Source organism: Oreochromis niloticus, linkage group LG23 (assembly GCF_001858045.2).
Source record: "Oreochromis niloticus isolate F11D_XX linkage group LG23, O_niloticus_UMD_NMBU, whole genome shotgun sequence".
Lineage (NCBI taxonomy): Eukaryota > Metazoa > Chordata > Actinopteri > Cichliformes > Cichlidae > Oreochromis > Oreochromis niloticus.
In genome coordinates this window covers 44,409,577-44,431,977 of record NC_031986.2, presented here as the reverse complement: position 1 = coordinate 44,431,977, position 22,401 = coordinate 44,409,577, and the positions used below count along the sequence as shown (strand labels likewise).

The following is a 22,401-nucleotide window of genomic DNA, read 5'->3' as shown; positions in this document are numbered from 1 at the left end:
GTTTGCATACTGTAGAATACATAACTTTCACTTTTTAATTTACAGAGAATCCTAAAGACCCAATTAATAACTCAGAATTCAGCCCCATAAATGAAAGGTCAAATGTGGGCTTTGACGGACACCAGAAATATTTTCCTATTTCAAAAGAAAACAACATGTACTGTAATTCTAAAGTACATCTGTAGGAAGCGAGCGTAACACAGGATCGAACAGCAACTGGTGGGTTTTTCAACTTTCATGTGAATGCTCCTAAACTGCTGCTCGCGATGTTCAGTCCAACACAGCTGACTTACTGATGCTGAACATTTCTACTTGATTTGATTAAAAACACATGATTAGACAGGGCTCTGTCTAGTGAAACAACTAATTTGCATGCCAGGACGTGATTGGACGAGCACTGATAACCCATCAGCATCTCCAGCTGAGCAAATGAACACAAATCGTGAGTGACAGCTGCAGAAGTGCATTAGCGTGGCATGGAAAAGCCATTTCTGAAAGATTTGACTCTGCTAGCTTCAGTACGCCACAATCGTGATTATTGTTTTAAGGTGCACTCAACATGGAAAAATGGAAACAACTTCAACAGTTGACAACACTGTCAACAGAATTTGACTGATTATCAACTTGATTTGGTTATTTAAACAAAGGTTTGCATGCCATACATACCATAAAAGACACTATAAAACATGAGGAACTCTGAATCTGTTTGGCGTGTTCTACCAGAAACCTCGGAGGCAAAAATAAACCTGTGGTTTCACTTCCTGCTGAGTAAATTTATTATTTCATTGACATAAGACATGGGTAAGGCAGGGGCATGTGTTTTATATTCCAGTACATATTGTAATGTGTCAAACTTAACATGACATGGGGAGAGAAAAGGCAGACGCTCCTGTTAGGAGGAGGTGTAGCCTGTTATTAGATCCCAGTGGAGCCAATAAGCCGACACTTGTTCTCAGATTAACTGACAAATGATCATTAACTTATCATTACATATGTGAAGCAGCATTATGTTTCCTAATTAACAGATTATCAGCTATGCTGACTGAGACCTAACGTTCAACTGGAAGAGGATTGAACGGTTTCTTTTTTATATTATACAGTTGTTATGTTTATATAACCAAGTTTTTACTCATCCGTTAGTCCTATTTTTACACCTGCCTCAGAAAAACAAAGCCGGGCATGTGAAGTGTTTACCTCCTGTACAACACTGACCCTCATCTACCTGGTTCCTAATGACAAGTAGACAATTATATAACCACTTCTGCAGTTTTTCACGATTAAGTATCGTTTCTAGTGATGCAGATAGAGCTGGTTCAAGTTTCATATTTGCTGTTTGCAATCAGACCAGAGTATTTAAGCAGGTTACAGCAAAGTTTATAAGCTGATATAGACCAGAGCACTGTGTCCATCCAACCGGTAAAAATGACAAACCACTAAACATCTGTCCAATAGCAGGAACAAAATGTAACACTGCTAACCAGAAATACAGTGTCACAAGTATCAAACCGTCTACTTCATTCATTCTGCCACAGGCAACAGCAACAAAGCCTGTGATGGTCACATGGTTATAATTTGTGTCTAATGACTTAAAATGCCATAGTATTATACTATATGTCTCTGTAATATGATTTATGGTAACAGTACTGAAACCCGCATTGTTACATTGTTCTATAAACTACAACAGTTTCTTTTAGAAGTAACACAGGACAAAGGACCAAAGAAAGCAACATACACACTCAAAGCAGCAGAGCAGATCCATCCACAGCAAAGAGCCGAGATACTCAAACTAACAGCTAGAAGACATATGGCTGTCTTTCATAATGCAGTATGAACATATTGTGACAGCACAAGGACTGTAATAGTAAAATGCATGTGTGTGTGTGTGTGTGTCTTCAATGGGATAATTTACACTGATCAGCCAAAGCTTTATTCAGAGGTTAAGTGAGCAACATTGATTATGTATCAGCAGCACACCAGGCTGGATTAAATATGTCCAATGGTAAGTAAACAGTTGATTCTTGCTGTGAGCACAGACGGGTGTAGCCAGTGTGAAGCCCAATTATAGTCCTCGAGCTGAGCACACGTTGGTGTATGTATGAGTGTGAAACTTTCTACTAATTTGTTAGTAACTGATGGACAAGCTGTTAGAAAATGAGTATAGATTATAAACAGACTTCATATTCTATTTAACCTGACCTGAAACTAATGATTGAGACCATAAAGCAATCAGGAACTGAAGGCTGTTGTCTTAAAGGCTTTTATAGGACGCTTTTAACTCATTAAGAAGAGAATCTAGGTTCAAAGGACTTAGCGGACCTGGAAGTTATGTTGCTTTATATGGTTGTGAGCCCATTGGATACGAGCTTATTGGCGTCATGCAGCCATATAGAGGAAAGAGTTTGATGCGTTGCAAATTGCAACTAGAACGATGGGACTCTTTCCTGCGGTGCCACATACCAGAGGTCTTGAAGAGACTTTGCCTCAGGCGGTTCTAGGTGGACGTGAACGTATCTGTCATGGTCGTTATGTTTTAGCTGCAGGTGGCGTTCGTTAGTGCATCACAGCCATTTACCCACAATGGTCTAAACCATCTTTAAACAAATACAGAGGAAAGCTAACTGCTACAATGGAAACATCATGTGGTGATTTACTATACCTTCTAATTTGATAAACCTTTATAGTTTATTTATGCAGTCTGCATATTATAATCATTGATTGTTGTCACGTTTGAGATGTGTAAAATGATTCGCAGTGAAAGCAAGTGTGGAGCATAAAGATACCCAGGCAAAAGCTCAGCTGCTAACATTTAGCGCAGCTCTGGTGCTAATGCCTCATTTAGCTGCTATAATGTATCCAGGATTTAATGAAAAGAGTTGTTGTTTGCAAGCCACATATTGCAACCATGCAACTGACAAAAACACATGAGTGGGTCAAAACCCCCAAAGGAAGAATCGCACCAGAGCGGTGTGGAAATCTGACTGTAAACTTCTTCCTGTTTATTCAAGATTAATTTATGATGTAAGCACCGTAAACATATTTCGCATGAATAAAGTATCAAACAGCTTCTACACACAGGCCAGGCTTATAAAAAATTAACAGAAGTCATTGAAAAAAGCATTTTAAAAAACACTTGGATGGCGTATTTCAAAGCGGCACCTAGATATTGAAAAATTAAAAAGACACTATTAACTTTTATAGCTACCACAGAGAGACCTCATTACATAAACGATGGAGGTGAAATGAAATAACGACTTTAGTTGAATTGTTAGTTTGGATATAGACAAACTGTGATATGACTACAGTCAGACCTGTGCAGACACCCACTTTAGCTTTTAAATGCTTCGGTAGTTAATAACGTTTTCTGTTGATAGTTTTCCATATTTATTTATTTATTGTAATTTCCCACATTTTATAGTCACAGTAAATGATCGCAGCCAGAAAGAGTGGGTCATCTGTGAATCAGAAGGCCGGTTGGATCGAGTCCCCACCTACTCTGGTCTTCCTTCTCTTACCCCAACCGGTCGCAGCAGATGGCCCCGCCCATCCCTGAGCCTGGTTCTGCCGGAGGTTTCTTCCTGTTAAAAGGAAGTTTTTCCTTCCCACTGTCGCCAAAGTGCTTCTCACAGGGGGTCATATGATTGTTGGTTTTTTCTTCTCTGAATGTATTATTGTAGGGTCTACCTTACAGCACCTTGAGGCGACTGTTGTTGTGATTTGGCGCTGTGTAAATAAAACTGAATGAACTGAATTGCATGTTGAAGTATCCTTGGGCACGATTCTAAACCCCAGCTGTGTGTGTGCATGAATGTTAGCTTTAACAGCACTTGTGTGGTTAGAACTGTTGCCTCACAGCGAGGGGGGTAATGACAAATATACAACAGGTCTGCTTTAAACACGGATGTTTATATTAAACATGAGCACAGTTTGTGCCCGGGATCACTAAGAGCTCAAAGCTCTTTAAATGGTTGGTTTGAAACTTTTTTTTTCTGCTCCTGGCTCTGTATGATGTTAAGGAAAATGGATATTCTTATATGTTCTTCTCAGGTCATCACAGAAGCCCCACCCACCTGCTGCTCAAATATTCTATTTGCACGTGGCAGCCAATCAGAAGGAAATTGGCTTAAAAGGAGCGCATGAACTGATGGGCTCCACTAAAGCATCGCGGGAGATTAATAATCAATCAATCAATCAATCAATCAAGGCTTTATTTGTCACATGCAGGTTGCCCTGCGGTGAAAGGGGACCCCCCCCCGACCTTACAGTATTAATTTGAGCTGTAAATCATGCAAAGTTCAATCCACGAATAAAACCATGGAGCCAAACTTTAGCATAATGGATCCACTTTAAAAAATATTATCACACACTAATGTTTATATTGTTTGTGATGCTACTATTTGTCTTGGAGAGGATGGTGAAGCGTGACATGCCAGTGTCTGCATACTGTCTCTGACTCACTCACCTTGGCTATTCCTGTAAGAACAGCCTCTATAATCACTGCCAGATGTCAGTGAGAACCTATAAAGGTCCAGCTCTAAACTCCAGTTTTGCTGTGTAGCTATAAAATCCAACAGCACACGGTGGGTGGTGAGAGACAGAGAAGAAGATATCCAAGGACGAGTGCAACAGAGGGATGGAAAGGTGAGATGAGGAAGAGATATTGAAAGAGAGGATGACAAAGACTAAAGAAGGAAACTATTTTGGACACATTTAGCACAGACTGTGTCTGTGTTTGTTTCCCACAGAGGGAGAGAAGCTGGGGTAAAGAAACTGATCTAATTGCATCTCAAAAATGCTCCAAAGAATGCCTGGATCTTAGATTCCCCCCTAACTACAGTGAACAAATGAACCACGCAAGTGCTCCAGAGATGGCTCTGAAAAACGATGTATGCAAAGTGACGAGCAGACCGAATGAACTGGGGTTTCTCATGACTGCCGAGTTCTCAAACACTTTTGTAAAGTGTCCTTGTTAGAGGAAGGACATCTGCCAAGTGTGAAACCTCGAGTGACAGCGTGTTGTTGCACAGTGGCAGCCTGTCCACCATGTCAGTCTGGAGGAAAACAAATGGGCGACAAAGAGAGGGGAAGAGAAAAAAGCTGGAAAGGCTGGCCAGCGGCACGGCAACTCTGCTGCGGTCAAGGCCGCACGACACATTCCAGGCAACCGGAGGGAACGCCGTGACACTCACCAAACAGAGCTGATTCATGACCCTGCTCTGTAGCTGCTGGTGCGCGCTGTTAAAAGCTGCACACGACTCCCAGTTTAATCTGCAAATCAAATTAATGATCTGCTGTGCTTTTCTGTCTGGAATCACAGAGACTCAGGGCTCACACTAAATCCTGGGATATGAAAGAGTCGTCTGCAAGATGATTCAATAAATATGAAGAACTTCTGCAGAAATCTGAAGCCTGCTGGGGGTTAACATTAAGGACTCAATTAATGACAACTCATTAATAATCTATTTGACACTTATTTATTTATATAATTCAGGCTATGAAATGTCAAACATGTGATGAATCTGCCTGCAGAAAATGCCACTTTTTGGGAAGTGGTGAACAGAGCGGTTTGAACTGGTTTTAGCTCTGCTTAGGAGAGAAATTAAATTAGCATGGCACTGATGGATAGGTGGCGTGTGGGAGGTCCAAATGTTTTTTAGTATCTTGACAAAAAACAAAACAAAAAAAACACATAAGCAGGTACTCGAAACTCAGCACGTGAAAACATCTGGAAAGCAAAGGAAAGAAATTCGGAGCTATTCGGCATGAAGCTGAGTGCACGCTAGGCTGAAACGGACCAGCGCGGGACCAAGTCTGCAAGTCATGAAGCCCGTTATTAGCACATGAGCTATGAGCAGACATTCAACTATTTGTAAGCACTGTCAGGAACACGTTACGCTGGTATTATTCATACTAAAATGTACATGTACAACTGCGTGTGCATGTATAACATCCATACTGATAATCCATTGCAGTGACAAATGATGATTAATCGCAGCCATGCTCTGTGGAGAACACAGCGGGGATAGCCTGGTGCTTTAATGCACCTGTAAGTGCTGCGTATTTATGATGTCTGACACACTGGAGCACACAGGAGAGAAAGATCGTGTGACAGGTGATGGGGGAAGTGCTGCCTGTCTAAATGCAAAGTGATGATATATTGGAGAGGAGAGGAGAGGAGAGGAGAGGAAAACTTCCCAACAAATAACGATTGCTTGCAATCAGTGTCAAAATTACACGCTTCCTACAAGTTTCACCTGAGTGGGCACTTTTGGCTGAATAGATATCGCTTCCCCTCAACCACAAGTCCAGTTTCAGGTTTCTCACTGTGGCTCTAATGCAAAACAATGAGCAGAGGCTTAGTGGAAAGTGATCTGGGATCTGTGGTTGGGAACCTTGTCAAACCTCAGACTGCTTTCACGTTTAGAGCGGCCGAGGATGAGGAGCCATTCAGCTCGATAAAGGGAGACGACCTCTGCAACAAGGCTGAAGCTGGCAAACTCACTGCTGTCCTCCTCTTTGAGTTACTGCTGTGTGTGTGTGTGTGTGTGTGTGTGTGTGTGTGTGTGTGTGTGTGTGTGTGTGTGAGACAAATGTTCCTGCTCCCGGTTTGACCACTGAGCACTTAGTACTACCACTTTTAAAACACACACACGATGCTAATGCAGCATATAGATGGTGAACAGCAGGTACATGAGCGTGCAGGAAGGCATATGTGCTTTTACAAACATGTGCGTGCATGTGGGTGTGTACGCACATTTGTGTTAGTGATTGGCCGCTGCCTGCTGAGTCAGCAGGCTTGGCCTCAGCCATGACACCCCTCAGCTCACTTCCCCCTCTCCTTCCTTCCTTCCCCTGCCTCCTTCTTCATTAACTTCTTGATTATTGTTTTTATTATTATTCCCTCTAATCACCGCTTCTCTCTTTTGCTCACTCCTCTATCGCCCTTCCTCTCTCTCTTCACTGATTTCACACACCGGTCGTCATCCACGCCAGTCCTTTGCTGCTGCGAGTTGGGAGTGGCCCGTTTAGAAATTGGACTTAATGACAGACAAAATGCATGCAAACATAAACAAATGTTTTTAAAACCTTACGTTCTCATAAACACAAGCACACGCCCTGATAAGTGTAATGCACAATCTAACAACAAGCATCCGTTTAAACCACGTAAACACAGAACCAAAGATGTCTGTGAAAACCAGCGTACAAAATTAAAAGAGGAAGGTGTAGTGTGTAATTATTCTGAGTAATCTGTGACATTTTCCTCAGAAGAAAAGCTTTTCAGCACTTGCAGGCCCCGTGCACCTTTGAAACGGTGTCGTGGTGCTAATGATGATGCGCTACAGCATCTTATGCAACAGCAGACCTCAAGTGCCTTATAAACAAGTTTTATTTAACCTAATAAGGCGCTGCTGTGCCTCGTACACCAAACCGAATGTGAAACTTTCTGAAAAACACTCGACCACACATGTGCTTCGGTGCCACCCCCACTGCGCTTGCCTAACGCTACCTGAGGGCTCGGTGACGTGAAATGATAGTAGCATGTGTGGAGGCTGCTTTGGTATCTTTTTGGTTCACATAAACACCGAACGCACCACCTTAGGATTGCTGCCAGGTTTGCAACCTTGACCTAATTTCCTTGCTTTTGAGGCACAAAGTTCACGCACCATAAAAAGATATGTGCTTGTCCGCGTGCCTGAATACCCGCTGCCTCTAAATGTGTCCGGACTGTGAGGTTGTGAATATAAAGCCTCTTTTTAACTGTGTGTCTCTGTGCTTCTATCAGTCATCCAAGTGGAACAAGGTTCGGCTTTTGTTACTGCGGTGCAAGGCAAGCTGACCAAACACAAATCAAAATCAAGTCTGCTCTGCTTTCATAATTGGGATTTCCACAGTGAAAAAATGCAGAGCCTGGTAACTGTAGACTTTTAAAGTGGGTCAACTTTCATTCTTCAGAAGGGACTGGGAGTGCTGTAAGTAACAAAACAGAAAACTAATTATTTTTAGTTTTTTTCGTCAAAGCATCATCTACAGGTGTTAATGTCAGAGGGGAAAGCAGGGCTGCAATTAACAATTATTTACTTTGCAAAGATAAAACAGCCATTAAAATGTCCTTGAGTACGAGGCGATACCTTTAAATGTCTAAGCAAGAGTTTAAAAATATTATTTGATACAATGTAAAAGCAACAATATCACAAAATCTTCCACTGGAAACAATTCAATTAAGATTGTGTTCGTTAAAGCGAAGCCTTACAGGAGATTCTGGGAATAAAACTAAGAAAACTGAAATGTCCATGTCTGTAACTGACACAATCCTTCAACTAACCCACACAGGACAATTTATTGGGTACATCTTGGTAGTGGTAGGCAGCACCTTTTTTTTTTTTACCTTAAGAACCGTCTTATTTATTCGTGGCACAGCTTCAAGACGTTCCTGGAAACATTCCTCTGAGATTTGGATCCATATTGCCACGATAGCATCACACAGTGACTGCACATTTATTGGCTCCACATCCATGATGTGAATCTGTCGTTCCACCACATTTCAAAGGTGCTTTCTTAGATTAAGATATGGAAACTATGGAGGCCATTTCAAGAAACCAATATGTGAGTTTTCTTACACGTTGTGTTTTCCTGCTGGAAGCCGTCATTGGAAGATGGGCACACTGTGGTCATAAAGAGATGGACAGCAACAATACTGAGGTATTGTGTTGCATGTAAATGCTCCTCAGCTGGTAATAAGGGACACGACGTGTGACAGGAAAATATCCCCCACACAATTACAGCACCACTCGCAGCACCCTGCTGAGCGTTCAGAGATGCTCTGCTGCATACTTTGGTTATAATGAGTGGGTATATCAGTCACTTGCCTTCCTATCAGCTCGAAGCAGTCTGCCCACCCTCTGACCTCTGATCAGATCAGCAGTTTCTCACAACAGCAATGTCATTCTTAAAGTCTCTTAAATCACCATTCATCCTCTTTCTGATGCTCAGCACGTCATCTTTACCATGTTCACATGCCTAAATACACTCAGCTGTTGCCACGTGAATATTTGCAGTACCTAATAAAGTGACCTGTGAGGGTATAACCATTCTTTGAGGTCTATGATGTGTCAGAGAAACCAAACTAAAACACAGGCTACACACTGTTAATATGATAAATGAGATTTCTGCAGATGTTACACCAGAATAAAAGTGCTTCTCCCACTAACATCTGTGCTAGTGTCTGATGCACGGAGGGTCTCATCAGCTCTGAAATTAATGAAGTGTGTTTATGTATAACAGTTTAGCCACTTTACTCCAAATCAGAAACCAGAGCAACAGCACAGAGTGAGTAACTATTACCAGGTTGAAGTTAATGCTCTGGCGTTTACTTCAAATCCAACTTTAGGAGAGGGAGGCTTATTCCCATTCTGCTAAGAAAGACATCACACAAGGAAGTCGGGCTTCTCTGGCAGCCAGCTGAGCTTTTCTGATGAGTAGCAGTAATACTTGTATTGCATTAGCATCACATGGCTGAACAAACACTGAACCCATCCCTGATATAAGAACTCGAAAAGTGCACTGAGCTTTGACTCAGCATCTACAGCCCCCCCCCATTATGTTCCACATATGTGTCATTGAGTCAAACATACATATGCTGACACACATACATAATGTAAAAATGAAAACAGGCCTCCTTCATTCACAGGCAACATCTGCCTCTGTACACAGTGCTTTCAGCCCCTGTGTGTGCAACTCTAGCCGAATCATCCTCATCACAACATCTACCGTGTGTAGACACCCTGCCCCCACCACCAGGCAGATTAACTGGCCAGAGACCACATGCCCAGTCTGTGGTCAGAGAGCCTCTCCCTGGAAACACCAGCTGGATGGAAGTGCTCAGGCCTCAGATGAGTAAAAGAGTAGTCTGAGCCTGTGACCACCGGGAGACACACCGAGGTAAAAGACATGCTGTCAGGCTGCTTTTAGAGACACTCTGTGCACATGCTCACACACATTAAAAAAATCACCATTTTCTACTTTATGACAGCAGATTGGTGTGTGTGTGTGTGTGTGTGTGTGATAAAGAAAGAGAAGAGAGGGGAGGCGCAGGCAGGAAATCCGCATCACTTACTAATAATATGAGATTATACTGTTTCAAATAGGTTAGTTGCCCTTACAACACAACAGTTGTAATCTGTGACCAGATTACCAGAAACATGACGAGTTACATATTAATAACAACAATAATAATGATGATGATGATGATGATGATGATGATGAAGGATAAGTGGAAGAGAATGGATGGATGGATAACAATAATAATAAACTTGCAGAAACAAGGCGTGCAGCTCGTGCATTAATAAAATACTCCAAAATAAAGTGAAAATAAAATAATGTATTTATCTAACAGCTTGCATCCATCGGACCTGTTCACCCAGCACGTGTAGATAAGGCTATCTAACACGCACACATTTCTTCCCCTGGGAGTCCCCGTCTTCCTCTCCTCTGCACACAGCGTGCAAATTCAGAGCGTGTGCTGTGAAGCTGTGCAGCAGCTACCATGTGCATCTGCGAGAGCATATGGACAGTTTCTTACCCTACTTGAACCTGCCACCATCTTGAACGGCACTAAAATGAGAACCCGTGGTACGGGAAGCTGTGCGCACCGCTGCAGCTGTGTTTGTGGTAGCCTGAGAGTCAGGTTAATATTTTCTGACACTGTGGTTAGGCTATCTGAGAGGGATTTCAGGTGTTCTCCCTTCCTCTAACTTGTTCCTTCATATTAAACCTGCAACAGGTTCCAGTACTTCTTAAACTCTCTGGTGGTAAACTCCCACCTGCCTGCACAGAGCATCATGTGCCTCCCGTTATAACTACTGACAGATGGGAGGCCACACTTGTTTCAATTAGAAGAATGAATCCCTAAGACGAGTAAATTAGGGATTGCATGGCACCCACCTTAAACAGACTTTCTGTCAGTCCCCTCCTGACCTTCGTCCACAAATAGGCGCAAAAGAAAAACAGGGCGATTTCGGTCCAGGTAATGTATGCGTTATCCAGGAAAGTCCGTTTGCTGAGCTCCAGACCGCAGCTGCTACAGTCTCTCCATGCGTCCAGCATGACGACGGTGGATCTGGTGATGAACTCTATGTACCCCGGCATGGGCTCCACTTCAACCGTCCCGGCGCTCCCGGCAAGACTACCCATTGTGGTGAGTCGCAAAAACCAGCACGCAAGAAAAATATGGGCAAAGACACGAGCGAGCAGTACGGTCCAGACTCGGCGACTGACTGCTTAAACAGCTTGCTAGCTGTATTTAAAAAAAGAAGCCAGAGCAAGCCTCTCTAACCAGCTTAACCTCTTCAGTAGCCTAATTCTTTGTTTTCCAATTTAAGACCGGGGCCCATTCTTTTGCGTCCAGGACAGTTTTATGAATGATACCAGGGCCCCGCCAGGTATGAGAGCAGACACGGCGGACTGCGCGGCTGGATTTGAGAATCACGCAGAAAAATTACGAAGCCAGTATAGACAATTAATCTGAGCCATCAGCGGCAGTCTGGAGGAGGTTTCTTCTGTTAATCATTCCGCTACGCACTCAGCTCATCTGCGCCCCGGTTAGCCGCCTAGCTAAGTGAAACCGCAACGCACACCGCAGTGAATAGAGCAGCATTGGCAGGGGCTTCCAAGCTAGCTAGCAACTTGAATGAATTAGCATTTATCGCCTTTGAGCGCACAAACATAGAGGGAGGGGGGTGAAAAAAGAGGTCCAAAGCTTCTGTCGCTTCTCCGGTGATGGTGGCAAACCCTGCTGCGCTGTCACACTCACGCGCGCTCTCATCGGGGTCCGTTATTCGCCTTATATAACGTCTCGTGAGTTCAAACAGCAGGTTCCCGTCAAACGGCCGAGTCTCAGATGTTATTCCAGCTTGAAAAAACGGATGAATGAGGATGTTCTCATCCCACCAAGAGCCCCGTCGCCTCCTCTTATTCTCCTCCTCCTCCTCCTCGTCTGGCTGCTCAACGTGTCCTACGGTTTGACGAGCCGCGCTCACTGGTGCGTCCAAGACGGACAGACAAGCCAGCTACGCTTAAAGAAAAACTGGGTAAAATAAATAAATAGAAAAAAAAATAGAAAGGAAAAAAGCAGCAGAGGGGCTGTGACGTAATTACCGTTGTCTTTGTGTTTGAAAAAAAGCGCGTCATGTGCACGACTTGCATCACATAGATAATTCAGAAAGCGCGTTCATGTCTGAATTTCCTCGTCTCTAATACATTCAGGCACACCCCCAAAACCCTTCCGCTCCCCCCACAAATCCACACATCCGTCACACAGCCGGGGTGTCACACGTTTATTATCATTTCAAAGGAATGCTTGCATTACACAGATGTGTTGTAAAAGAAATGCAATTTTCAAGAATGGATAGCAAAAGAAAGAGGCGTTGGTCTGTCCCCACGGGAAATTGTGACATCTAGTGTGGTTTAAATATTATAACCAAAGTTTCAGAGCAAAAAATACCAAAGCACAGTACACGTTTAAATGAAAGGGAGAAGCTGGGTCTGAAGTCCGTCCATTGTTAGAGTGCCTCCTCAGTACGAGCAGATGCTCTATGCTGTAGCTGTGGGAGCGTACTGCAGGGCTAGTCTGTCAAACTCGTTCTCCTGTAAGAGAACAAAGAGCAGAGGAAACAGTTAAGCACCACAGGAGCACTGTAACCCACTTTAAGCATGTTTATGTACATCTGCACTCTTATGTAATTACACCAGTGTGGGACAAGGGCTAAAGACCCACAGTGGCTTCGCTCCAAAGGACACCTGGCACTAAAACTTTCATAACATCCAAGCCACATAAACAGTTATATTCGTCAGAATGATTAACGACAAGGATGTTACCTTAGCTAAATAGTCTTTGAGGAACGGGTGGGCTCTGTGTGCATCTTTCAGCTGGGAGAGGTATCGACTGGTTACCTGGGGACATCATAAACTCATCAGACAAACAGTACCAAAGGGGGGAAAAAAACAAAAGAAACAGGTAACGTTGGCCAAAAACAAAGTTTTAAAGTCCACAAAAAGCAGGTTTACAGACGAAAGGCAACACAGGGTGACCAACAGTGTAACAACTTTTCCAAAGTGTCTGCAACCAAACTGTAACATGTAACACTCGTAAAGAATATCAGAGTCATGCAAATGTAATGCCATAAAACCTCTACATGCTTCACCTGTGTATTCCTTTCTATAATACCAGATAAGACCCTGTGTTTCGTATAGTTTGCAAAGAAATTTCCTCATAACTCCAGGAAACCTTGAGTGAGATGTGCTAATCAGCGGTTACTGCAGGCGGAAACATTCTAATGATGACTTGTAGCTTCATGTCAGCAATGTGCTGCTATCTGTGTGCTCTGAAGTCCTTATAATGTGAGGAAGATAAGTGAGCTTTATCTCATGAACTCTGATCTCCAGATTGCGCAACTCCTCCATGGCAGAAAGGATTTTCCTGGTTCAAAACAAAACGTTCCTAATACGAGAAGTGCATCCTTTTTTTAATCCTTGATGTGAGCATGAAGGGTGAGAGGGCAAAGCTGCTTCAAATCCTCTTTGAAAGACGATGAGTTCATCTATAGGATATCAATAAAAACAATAGTTAAATCACCAAATCACAGACAGCTTTGGGTTCAAAGTCTCACCTCAGGAGCTTTGCCCAAGTGCTGGGTCAGCACTATGAGGTTGATCAGTGTCTCAGGGTGGCTGCTGTCCTGATAGGGATAAGAGAGAGAGAGGAAGACGCTTTATTCTCAGCATGTTTAAAGTTTCTTACTGAAAGACTCAGCTTGACCTGTTGCAGGTAGCAGTGATCCAGTTTAATGTCACACTGATTTAAATGAATTACAGTAAAAACACATGTGGTTTAGAACATTACAGCAACATGAATGGATAACCAATGCTCTCTAAAATCAATAAGTAAACCTGTAAACATGACAAGACCAGACTCACAGCAGGCGTCACCACCCAAGGTTATTACAGGCAAATCGTTAGTATCTGTTAGTTTGGTTAAGATTTCATAACATGTGTTTATTGACAATCTGGATGTCTACCAGACTGAGTAAACCTCTTTGTTTTATTGTAATACATGTGCCAATTTTCCTAAATCTTAATTAAAAAGACTAAAATTAACACAGAAACTAATACAAGCTAAGCTAAGCTAAAGATGTTAACTCAAATGAGAAAATACACCCAGGAAACAGACTGAACTAAAAACAGAAAGTCAAAATAAAATAAAAACTAATTAGAAAGGAACTAGAATAACCCGGCCACTGGCATCAAAGCGATCTGCACTCACAGATGGATTCAAAATGCAGATGACTTTGATTTAAAAAGTGAGCTGTAGTTTTAATTTATAACAACAGACTTTATTAAATAGTTTAACTAATGAAAATGGATCAATAACAACATTTGTTGAATGGGGGAATAGAAGCTACAGTCCAACCAAATCCTGTTAGAGATGAAGTGCAGGAAGTGTGTATGTGCTGCCCCCTGCTGTTACACTCAGATCATTTACTTCTTCAGTTAAGCTAAGATGCTTTTGTTTTTTTAATTATTCTCAGGGTCGTCTGGGTTCAGCAGTTATAATATGGTTACCACTAAAAGGAACCCAGCCTCCCATCCAAACACACGACCATTCACGTTCACTGAGCGTGACAAAACACAAAATGCAACAGCTGCTATCACAAACAAAAGGATCAGCAGCAACTGTCATTTCTTATCCGTGTTGAACCACTCACTGGTGGTCAGGATGCAGTGAACGTGGAGTCACTGTGAAGAAATTCCCAAGTTTTCAAACTAAACTTGTGTTAAGCAGAACTTATGGTAGAATTGGCACATTCGCAGTCCGCTCCAGTCCGAGGACGGCCCGTCTGCCTGCTCTGCTGACAGACGGAGGCAGCGTACCAACTAAGACCATAAATTATCCTTTAGGAGTTCTTCATCCCCAGAGCAGTGCAGAAAACAAATTAATATGGGCTTCAAAAATAAGCTTCTGTGCAGGCTGTCAGACATATTGGTTGGGATCACGACTAGGAGGAAGATGTTCCTGGTTCCTTAACATGGAGTTCATTCATTATGTAAAAAGTGGCACTACTCTCAGCTCTAAGACCATGGATCTAAAAGCTGCCTTAGAAACAAGTTAATAAAGCATTAAGTGAATTGTGCATAAATGCAGAGACAAGACAGAGACACACAAAAAACCCAACTCCTATTGTCCTCCAACCTTATCAAGCGCCTCCTGCAGCACTCCTTCAGCCTCCTCCCACTTGTTCTGAGCCATGTAGCAGGCCGCCTGGCCATTGAGGAGCAACAGTGTAGAAGAGTACTTGTCAGACATCTCTTGGAAAATGTAGTAGGCATCCTGCAGCTTCTCTCCACCCTGGAATAACAAACAGACTGTGAGTCAGTGATGATTCTGAAAAGTCAGTCCCAGCTGCTTTATATGCATCGTATTGTTTTTCTAATGAGGATGGGGGTGCAGAGCTCCTGGAGATATGAGCTGTTTAATAAGCAGAACAGTCCATTTACCACCTGTCACACTTTGGCTATTATGTACTGAGGGTTAGCACAGAGGAACATGAATGTTTCTCCCCTCACCACAGCAATGTTAACCCAGGCTGTTGCGAGCTGGGTTAGGGTAGCGTCTTCGTCCTGCTCCTGCATCTTCTTCAGCTCTTTCCTATGAAAAAAGAAAATGTGATTTGAGGATGACTGCCCCAATTTACTGTCTGTTTTTGTTAATGCAAGCTTTTCTAATTCACAGAATTAGTAATACATACAGCAGGTCTGCTGAGTTTAAACTGTTTGATACAGTACTGTGCAAAAGTCTCGAGCCCCCCCTCATTTCTCTGTATTATGCTATTATTATTGAAACATGCAAACATACAGTAGAAACACAGTCGAAGTAGCTGCTCTCTTATTTCCCCAAGAGGTCACCACAGCGGATGTACGTGCATGCTGATTTGCACAGATTTTACACACGATGCCCTTTCCTGACGCCACCCTCCCATTTTATCCTGGCTTGGGACCGGCACTAGGAGTAGGCTAGCATGTGACCCCTGAGACTGGGCGTGTCTGCTGCCATAATCTTGTAATTTCTGTAAGTAGTCGTCACGAATAGTTCTCCAGGCTTCTTGAAGGATATTAAAACCTCGTCTTTGGATGCTGGCCTCCTTTTTTCCTCTTCTCTGTCAAGATGACCCCACACTACTTCAATAATGTTGAGATCCAGGCTCTGGGAGGATTTCATCACACTGGCTGTGTTTGGGATACGCTGCACACCATGCTGAGATACGCCATGTTTTTGGCTAAACACTCTTTGGAAATCCCCCAGTCGGTGTTTGACAAGTTGTTCATTATGTGTAGACCCAGCAATGTTTCCTCCTTTGAGTTTGGTGGGTTTTTTTATGCTAAACTCCTTTGACAATGGTCAGGTACAAGAGCTGGATTAACCCTTTAAGACCTACCATAGAACCAAGTCCGCCAGAGCTTATCTTTATATTTTTACATGCTGTAGTGCCGTTTAGGGAGTATTTCAAGTCGCTATACATCAATACAACCAATATATCCCAAATTTTAATAATATGTATGCATTAAGTCCATAGTTACTACATAAATTGCAAAAAAGTGCAATAAACTACAAAAAAAATCTTCTTTTTTTTAACACATATTTCTATTTAGCGAAATTTCAGAGGTTTATCCCTCAAAACTGTAAAAGCAAAAAGGTTGCACAAAATACTTTCCAACCACAGGAAATTTATTTTGAGTGTCTTCATGGTTTTATTTTTGAGATACACCAAGCATATCTTTGTAAATACTCTATAGGGAAAAAAAAACTACATTTTTTGTGAAAATGACGTCACTTCCGGTTTCGGGCAGGTAATGGCGGACATGAGATAAATCGTGCTGACGTTTATTCCAACGTAGGAAGTTTTATGGACAGCTGATCAGATCGGCAAAGCCTGTTTCTGGAATATTATGTTTTTGTTGCTCCAAATGCTTTTTATGAAATTTTTGCAAAGCAATATGTGGAAGTAAACCGTAACCTAGGACAAGCTGAATGCATAAGATGGTAAATGGCCTGTATTTGTATAGCGCTTTACTTAGTCCCTAAGGACCCCAAAGCGCTTTACACATTCAGTCATTCACACATTCACACACTGGTGATGGCAGCTACATTGTAGCCACAGCCACCCTGGGGCGCACTGACAGAGGCGAGGCTGTGGGACACTGACGCCACCGGGCCCTCTGACCACCACCAGTAGGCAACGGGTGAAGTGTCTTGCCCAAGGACACAACGACCGAGACTGTCAGAGCCGGGGCTCGAACCGGCAACCTTCCGATTACAAGACGAACGGCCAACTCTTGAGCCACGAAGATGTAAGTACGACTCCTCTGGTTTCATATGCAAAAAAATTATTGCGCTAGCTTATGTGGTTTTTAAAATAGTTAGGCAAAATGGAGCGTGCCCGCTCCGACCGGCCATAAAGTGTTAAAAACGAGCCAATATCCAGAGAAAAAAAACTTTAAAAAAAACCCCAAAACCTTGAGAACTATTGTTTGAGACCGCATCAAAAAGAAAAAAAAAAAAATTACAAGAAAGCTGGTTGAAGATTTTTGCACAGAACTGTAGATGTGCGCTTCCAAAAGCTGATCAACCACTTGTAGTGCAAATTCTCTAATATCATGTTTAATTTTCTCTTCGATGAAAAAAACCAAGTAATGTCATACCTCGCCAGGTCAACACGATCCAAGCTCAGGAGCACCTGAATGGTCATGGCCATACTGATGGAAAAAAAGAACAACAAGGGTGAGGCTTGGTCAGTTTCATGCAGCGCTCTTTAAACTGCAGGGAGTGAAGATCCCACTGCATAGAATACAGATGACACAGGACACATTTCAACACCAGATTTCCCAAAAACAAATTACGAGGGCTCAAAGTTACAGAGTTCACAGATTGTAAACAGCCCAGAAATGATCTGTGATATTTATAAAAATGTCAAACATAATACATGATTGATGACGTCTATATGCAAATGTAGTTCATCTTCATCTTCTTCATATTAGCCGTGTAGGCGCATTTGTCAAAGCAGCACAGTGAGTCCAGAAGCAGTAATCATGCAAAATGAGCTCAGATGACTGAGCATCTCCATCAAATATTGGTTATGAATAAAAATGAAAGTTAAAATTTAAACTGTTCTTGTTTTCGTGGTGATTATTAGTAAAATATGGTGAAAAATGTTTGGAGCGGATCATAAATCAAACCTTGTTAAGCTAAAAATTTCACTCCCTTCTTACCACTCGAGGCTTTCTCCTTGGTGCAGAGTCCTGATGGCAGCATCAGTATTCATCTCGTGGTAATAGATGGAGGCAGCCATGAGTAGGAAGGTGGTGTTGGCAGCATCCACACTCTTTGCCATCTTTTTGTCCAAATCGGCAACGATTACGTCCCTGAACAAAAACAAAGCCTCATTAAAAGCTGTGAAGAAAAAACAACGACCATCTAAAGATTAAGCTGTTTCAAATACACTCTGTCTTCTTTATTCAAATTTGTATATGGACACCTTATTAAATTCTGTCAGGTTTGTTAAGCAGTTAAAAATGAATAAAAACAAAGCAAACGTAACATCACAAAACACAATTTCCACTGAGAACAGGAAACACAGTCTGTGACTATATTAGAGTGAAACAAAAGATCTACAAGACCTACCATCAATATATTATCTATACAATCTGTTAACCACAGAGGAACTGAATTATGTATTGTATCGTTTGTGTATTATTAACGCAACACTTATTTGGGACACACAGGACATTATTCAATCCCTTGAGTTTGGAGTGACGTGCCAACAGATATAAGACCCGTTGGTGTTCATCAGGCCTGTATCAAGAATGAATGAAAACCTGAGACCCTCAAACACTTAAGAAGTCTCTGCTGAACGCAAATCTCTGCATTTTAAAAGTAATCGCACATCAAATTCTTCTTCTTTCAGCTGCTCCTTTGGGGGTTGCGAGGTCAATTAACTGCCCCATCACACCAACCCTCTGCACAGCGTTTCTCAGAGATCTTCCTCCTACCATATTATCAACATCCTTTGTCCAGCATATCCACTCTCCTCCTCCTCTTCTCTGCGCATGCAGACCATTTCTGCTTTGCCTCTTTAACTTTGTCTTTGTCAAAGTTAGAAGCCTGAGCCGTCTGATGTACTCATTTTTACAGAGAGAAATATGCACATCTTCGTTCTGCCTCCAGCTCCATCATTTCAACATCATACATCAGAGCAGGTCACTGCCAACTTATAAACCTTCCCTTTCAAGCTTGCTGCCATTCTTCTGTCACAAATTGCCCCTAACACTCATATCTACCCACTCTGTCCATTGCCTTGGATGATAGTCCCAGGTAATGACCTTTACTACCTCTCCTCCTTGTATTTTCACTCTTACACAGACATGCATTTGTCTCTTTTTTTCTGTTGACATGCATTCCTCTTTTCTCCGGCGCGCGCACACACACACACACACACACACACACACACACACACCTCCACCTCTCTTCCACCCATTTTCTCCTCTCACTACAGTTCAGAACGTTGTCTGCAATCCTCAGAGTCCACAGAGACTCCTGTCTTACCTCATCCGACAGCCTGTCCATCACCAGCACAAACAAAAAGGCGCTCAGAGCCAGACCCTGATGTAATTCCACCTCCACCTTGAAACCACCTCTCACTCCTCCCACACCCCTCACAACAGTCTCGCTGTCATCATACACCACCCTCAAATAAACTCTTGACACCCTCACACAGCATCGCAGTTCCTCTCTTGGCAACCTTGAATCTGCTTTCCACAGAGCCACAAAGAACAGCACATATCGAACTACTAGTGTGAATTTTAGCCTCCTATTGATACAGACTGGAAAACTACTGTGACAACTAGTATTAACTACAGAAAAAGAATACGTTTTATCCATATCGCCAAGTCCTATGTCCCTCCCATGGTGGACTAGTGTAAGTGGATGTAAAAATGGTACCTTTTGCTCTCACTCGACAAATACTCTGCAAACATCTTCACAGCCTGCAGCTCGGGGGGAGAGTTGGCCTTGATGTCATCCAGGACAACAGCATACTTTCTCTGCAATAACACAGAAAGGACGAGGACAGGTCTCACCTACACTCCGTGTGACAGCGGTGGGAGCGCAGTAACAGAGCTCTGATTGAGACACTCACCTGAGCAATGTACGCTCTATACAAAAACATGTCCCTCTCGATCTCCTTTTCTGGTGACGACGGCTTCAAAGGCAAAACACAGGCAGCATTTCAGCACCGAATTAAGTGAGAGAAATTTGAGCTAACACATTTAGCACTGCTGGCTCACACAGAGCCGCGGGGACACAGACAGCTTCGTTTAGACACATTCAGCTGTTAACTGTTTGTCACCTACCTTCACTTTCTGCGCCTCATTGATGCACTGCTGATAGCTGCCGATGTAATATGCATTTTTCACATCGAACAGCTCATCAACATCTCCCTGCTGCGCCGCCATGTTGACTACAGAACTTCCTGGACACGTAGCACATATACGTCACCTTCTTACGTTTTGCCCAGGATTCTGGGAGATGGAGTTCAACTCTGAGGGAGAGCATAGATTGATGGTATATCTCTGTGGTACATGCTGAAAAATTTTTGTATTTAGTCAACTCTTTTGTTAATGCTCTGTTTTTTTTCACATTTCTACTGTAAGGCACTTTGTGATCGTCACTTTCTTACTTTGTTACAAGTAGTACCCATTTATAGCATAGACGAGCCCTTCCAGCTCTGCTCTCTTCTATCGTCTCTGTTGTCTTACTTCTCTCTTTCACCTTTTTTTATCCCTTTGAAGAAGTGAGGCTTCATAGATATTAAAGAGGTAAGTATTACTTCTCAGTTGCAGTGAATTGATAGAAGAAAATAAACTGTAGAAAACTAAACAGAAGAAAGTAGAAGAGAAATAACAATTTAACATAAACCAGTGACACTCTCAGGGGCCTGATCAACCCTGGCAGGGCCTCCTTAGATGAGGGTGTCTAGTGATAATGAATGAAACACCCGATGAATCCAAGGTCCACTACTGACGATGTGTCCCAAATTTTAATATGATAATCAGATCTCTAATCCCTAAACCTAACCAAGGAAGGTTAAAAATGGCAGATTAGCTTGGGTAAAAGACCAAAACACCCTGTGAAGCTGAGGCACACAACGACGTATCCCGCTGGTGAAGTTTCTGGGCTGCCTTTCCTCATAACCGCCATCCCTCAAGACTTTCTCCATTTGAAGCAATGCATTATCAGGGATTGTAACATCTAGTCCTTTTACTGTACCCATTTATATGCGCCTTTACTTATTTTAATGTGATTTATTCTTGTGCATTTAGACCAAAGTGAATATTCTGCTTTAGTTCTCCTTGACTTATCTGCAGCCTCTGACACCAGTAATCATGGAAGGGGGTTGGTATTTCTGGTTCAAATGGTTCTCATCATACTTATCTGTGTGTCCTCATCAGCCCCCCTCACACGCGGGGTTCCTCAGGGCTCAATCCTTGGTGCAGTTTTCTTTCCTTTATATACCCCTGCGCATTCTGCTAAACAGCTTAAAAGGCACTTCCTAGAATTTCTTTGCTGATGACACACAGCTGTATTTTTTCTGTCAAGACAAACAACCTCTCCTTCCTCAGTGAATGCTCGGCTGTGATTAAAAACTTCCTCCATCTCAGTTGTTTCTAAAACTGACGGTTTTATTTGGTTTGGGCCTGAAGACGTCTCTAAGCAGGTCAGTTATTACACCATCCTGCTCTCAGGCAATATCACATCATGTATTAAGGACTTTGGTATTATTTATAAACAGCAAGTTTGAATCTCAGAGCTCAGCCAGTTTTGTTTCTTTCATTTAAGAAACATCTCAAAAATCAAACCTTCACTGAAACCCAACAGTTTTTTGAGTACACACTTGCATTATCTGCTCGCACGCCTCCCTAGACTGTCTTCATGGTCCAGAGCGCAGCAGTGAGGCACCTTACATGAAGTAACAGGTGCTCACACATCACCCCTATTCTTGCTTCCTGCCTCAGTTTCCAGTGATTTTCAGAATTCATTTAAAGATTTTTGGAATAACATATACAGCCCTACATAGCCAGGCTCCTGTCTACATAAGAGACCCGCTGAGACCTTACAACAGCAGTCAGCCTCTCAAGTCTTCTGATCAGGGTCCTTTAACTGTTTCATGCACCTATATTAAATCCAGAGGGAATCACTTTTAAAGTAATAACTCCTAAGCTTTGGAAGAGGACATCAGGCCAGCTGAGTCAGTGGTTTGTTTTAAATGACTGCTGAAGAGTCATTTTTATAGGTTAGCA

At 42.6% G+C, this 22,401-nt stretch overlaps 2 protein-coding genes across 2 annotated transcripts in view; both read right to left on the bottom strand.

The window, feature by feature from the left end:
- cers1 (ceramide synthase 1) overlaps window positions 1-12,217 on the bottom strand; it is a 35,751-nt gene extending 23,534 nt beyond the window's left edge. Inside the window, exon 1 of the mRNA XM_003439983.4 lies at window positions 10,939-12,217. Within this exon, the coding sequence (XP_003440031.2) occupies window positions 10,939-11,187 (249 nt within the window). The 5' untranslated portion in view covers window positions 11,188-12,217. The remainder of the gene's footprint in view (window positions 1-10,938) is intronic.
- A 95-nt stretch (window positions 12,218-12,312) lies between these two features.
- Window positions 12,313-20,615, bottom strand: cope (COPI coat complex subunit epsilon). The gene is made up of 10 exons (XM_003440012.5): window positions 20,455-20,615; window positions 20,241-20,303; window positions 20,045-20,145; window positions 18,316-18,468; window positions 17,749-17,802; window positions 15,616-15,697; window positions 15,242-15,397; window positions 13,662-13,730; window positions 12,871-12,945; window positions 12,313-12,639 (listed from the first exon to the last, which is right to left on the bottom strand). Exons 1-10 carry the CDS (start codon window positions 20,554-20,556, stop codon window positions 12,586-12,588), a joined length of 909 nt encoding a protein of 302 aa, XP_003440060.1. The 5' UTR covers window positions 20,557-20,615; the 3' UTR covers window positions 12,313-12,585.
- Between the last annotated feature and the right edge of the window lie 1,786 nt (window positions 20,616-22,401).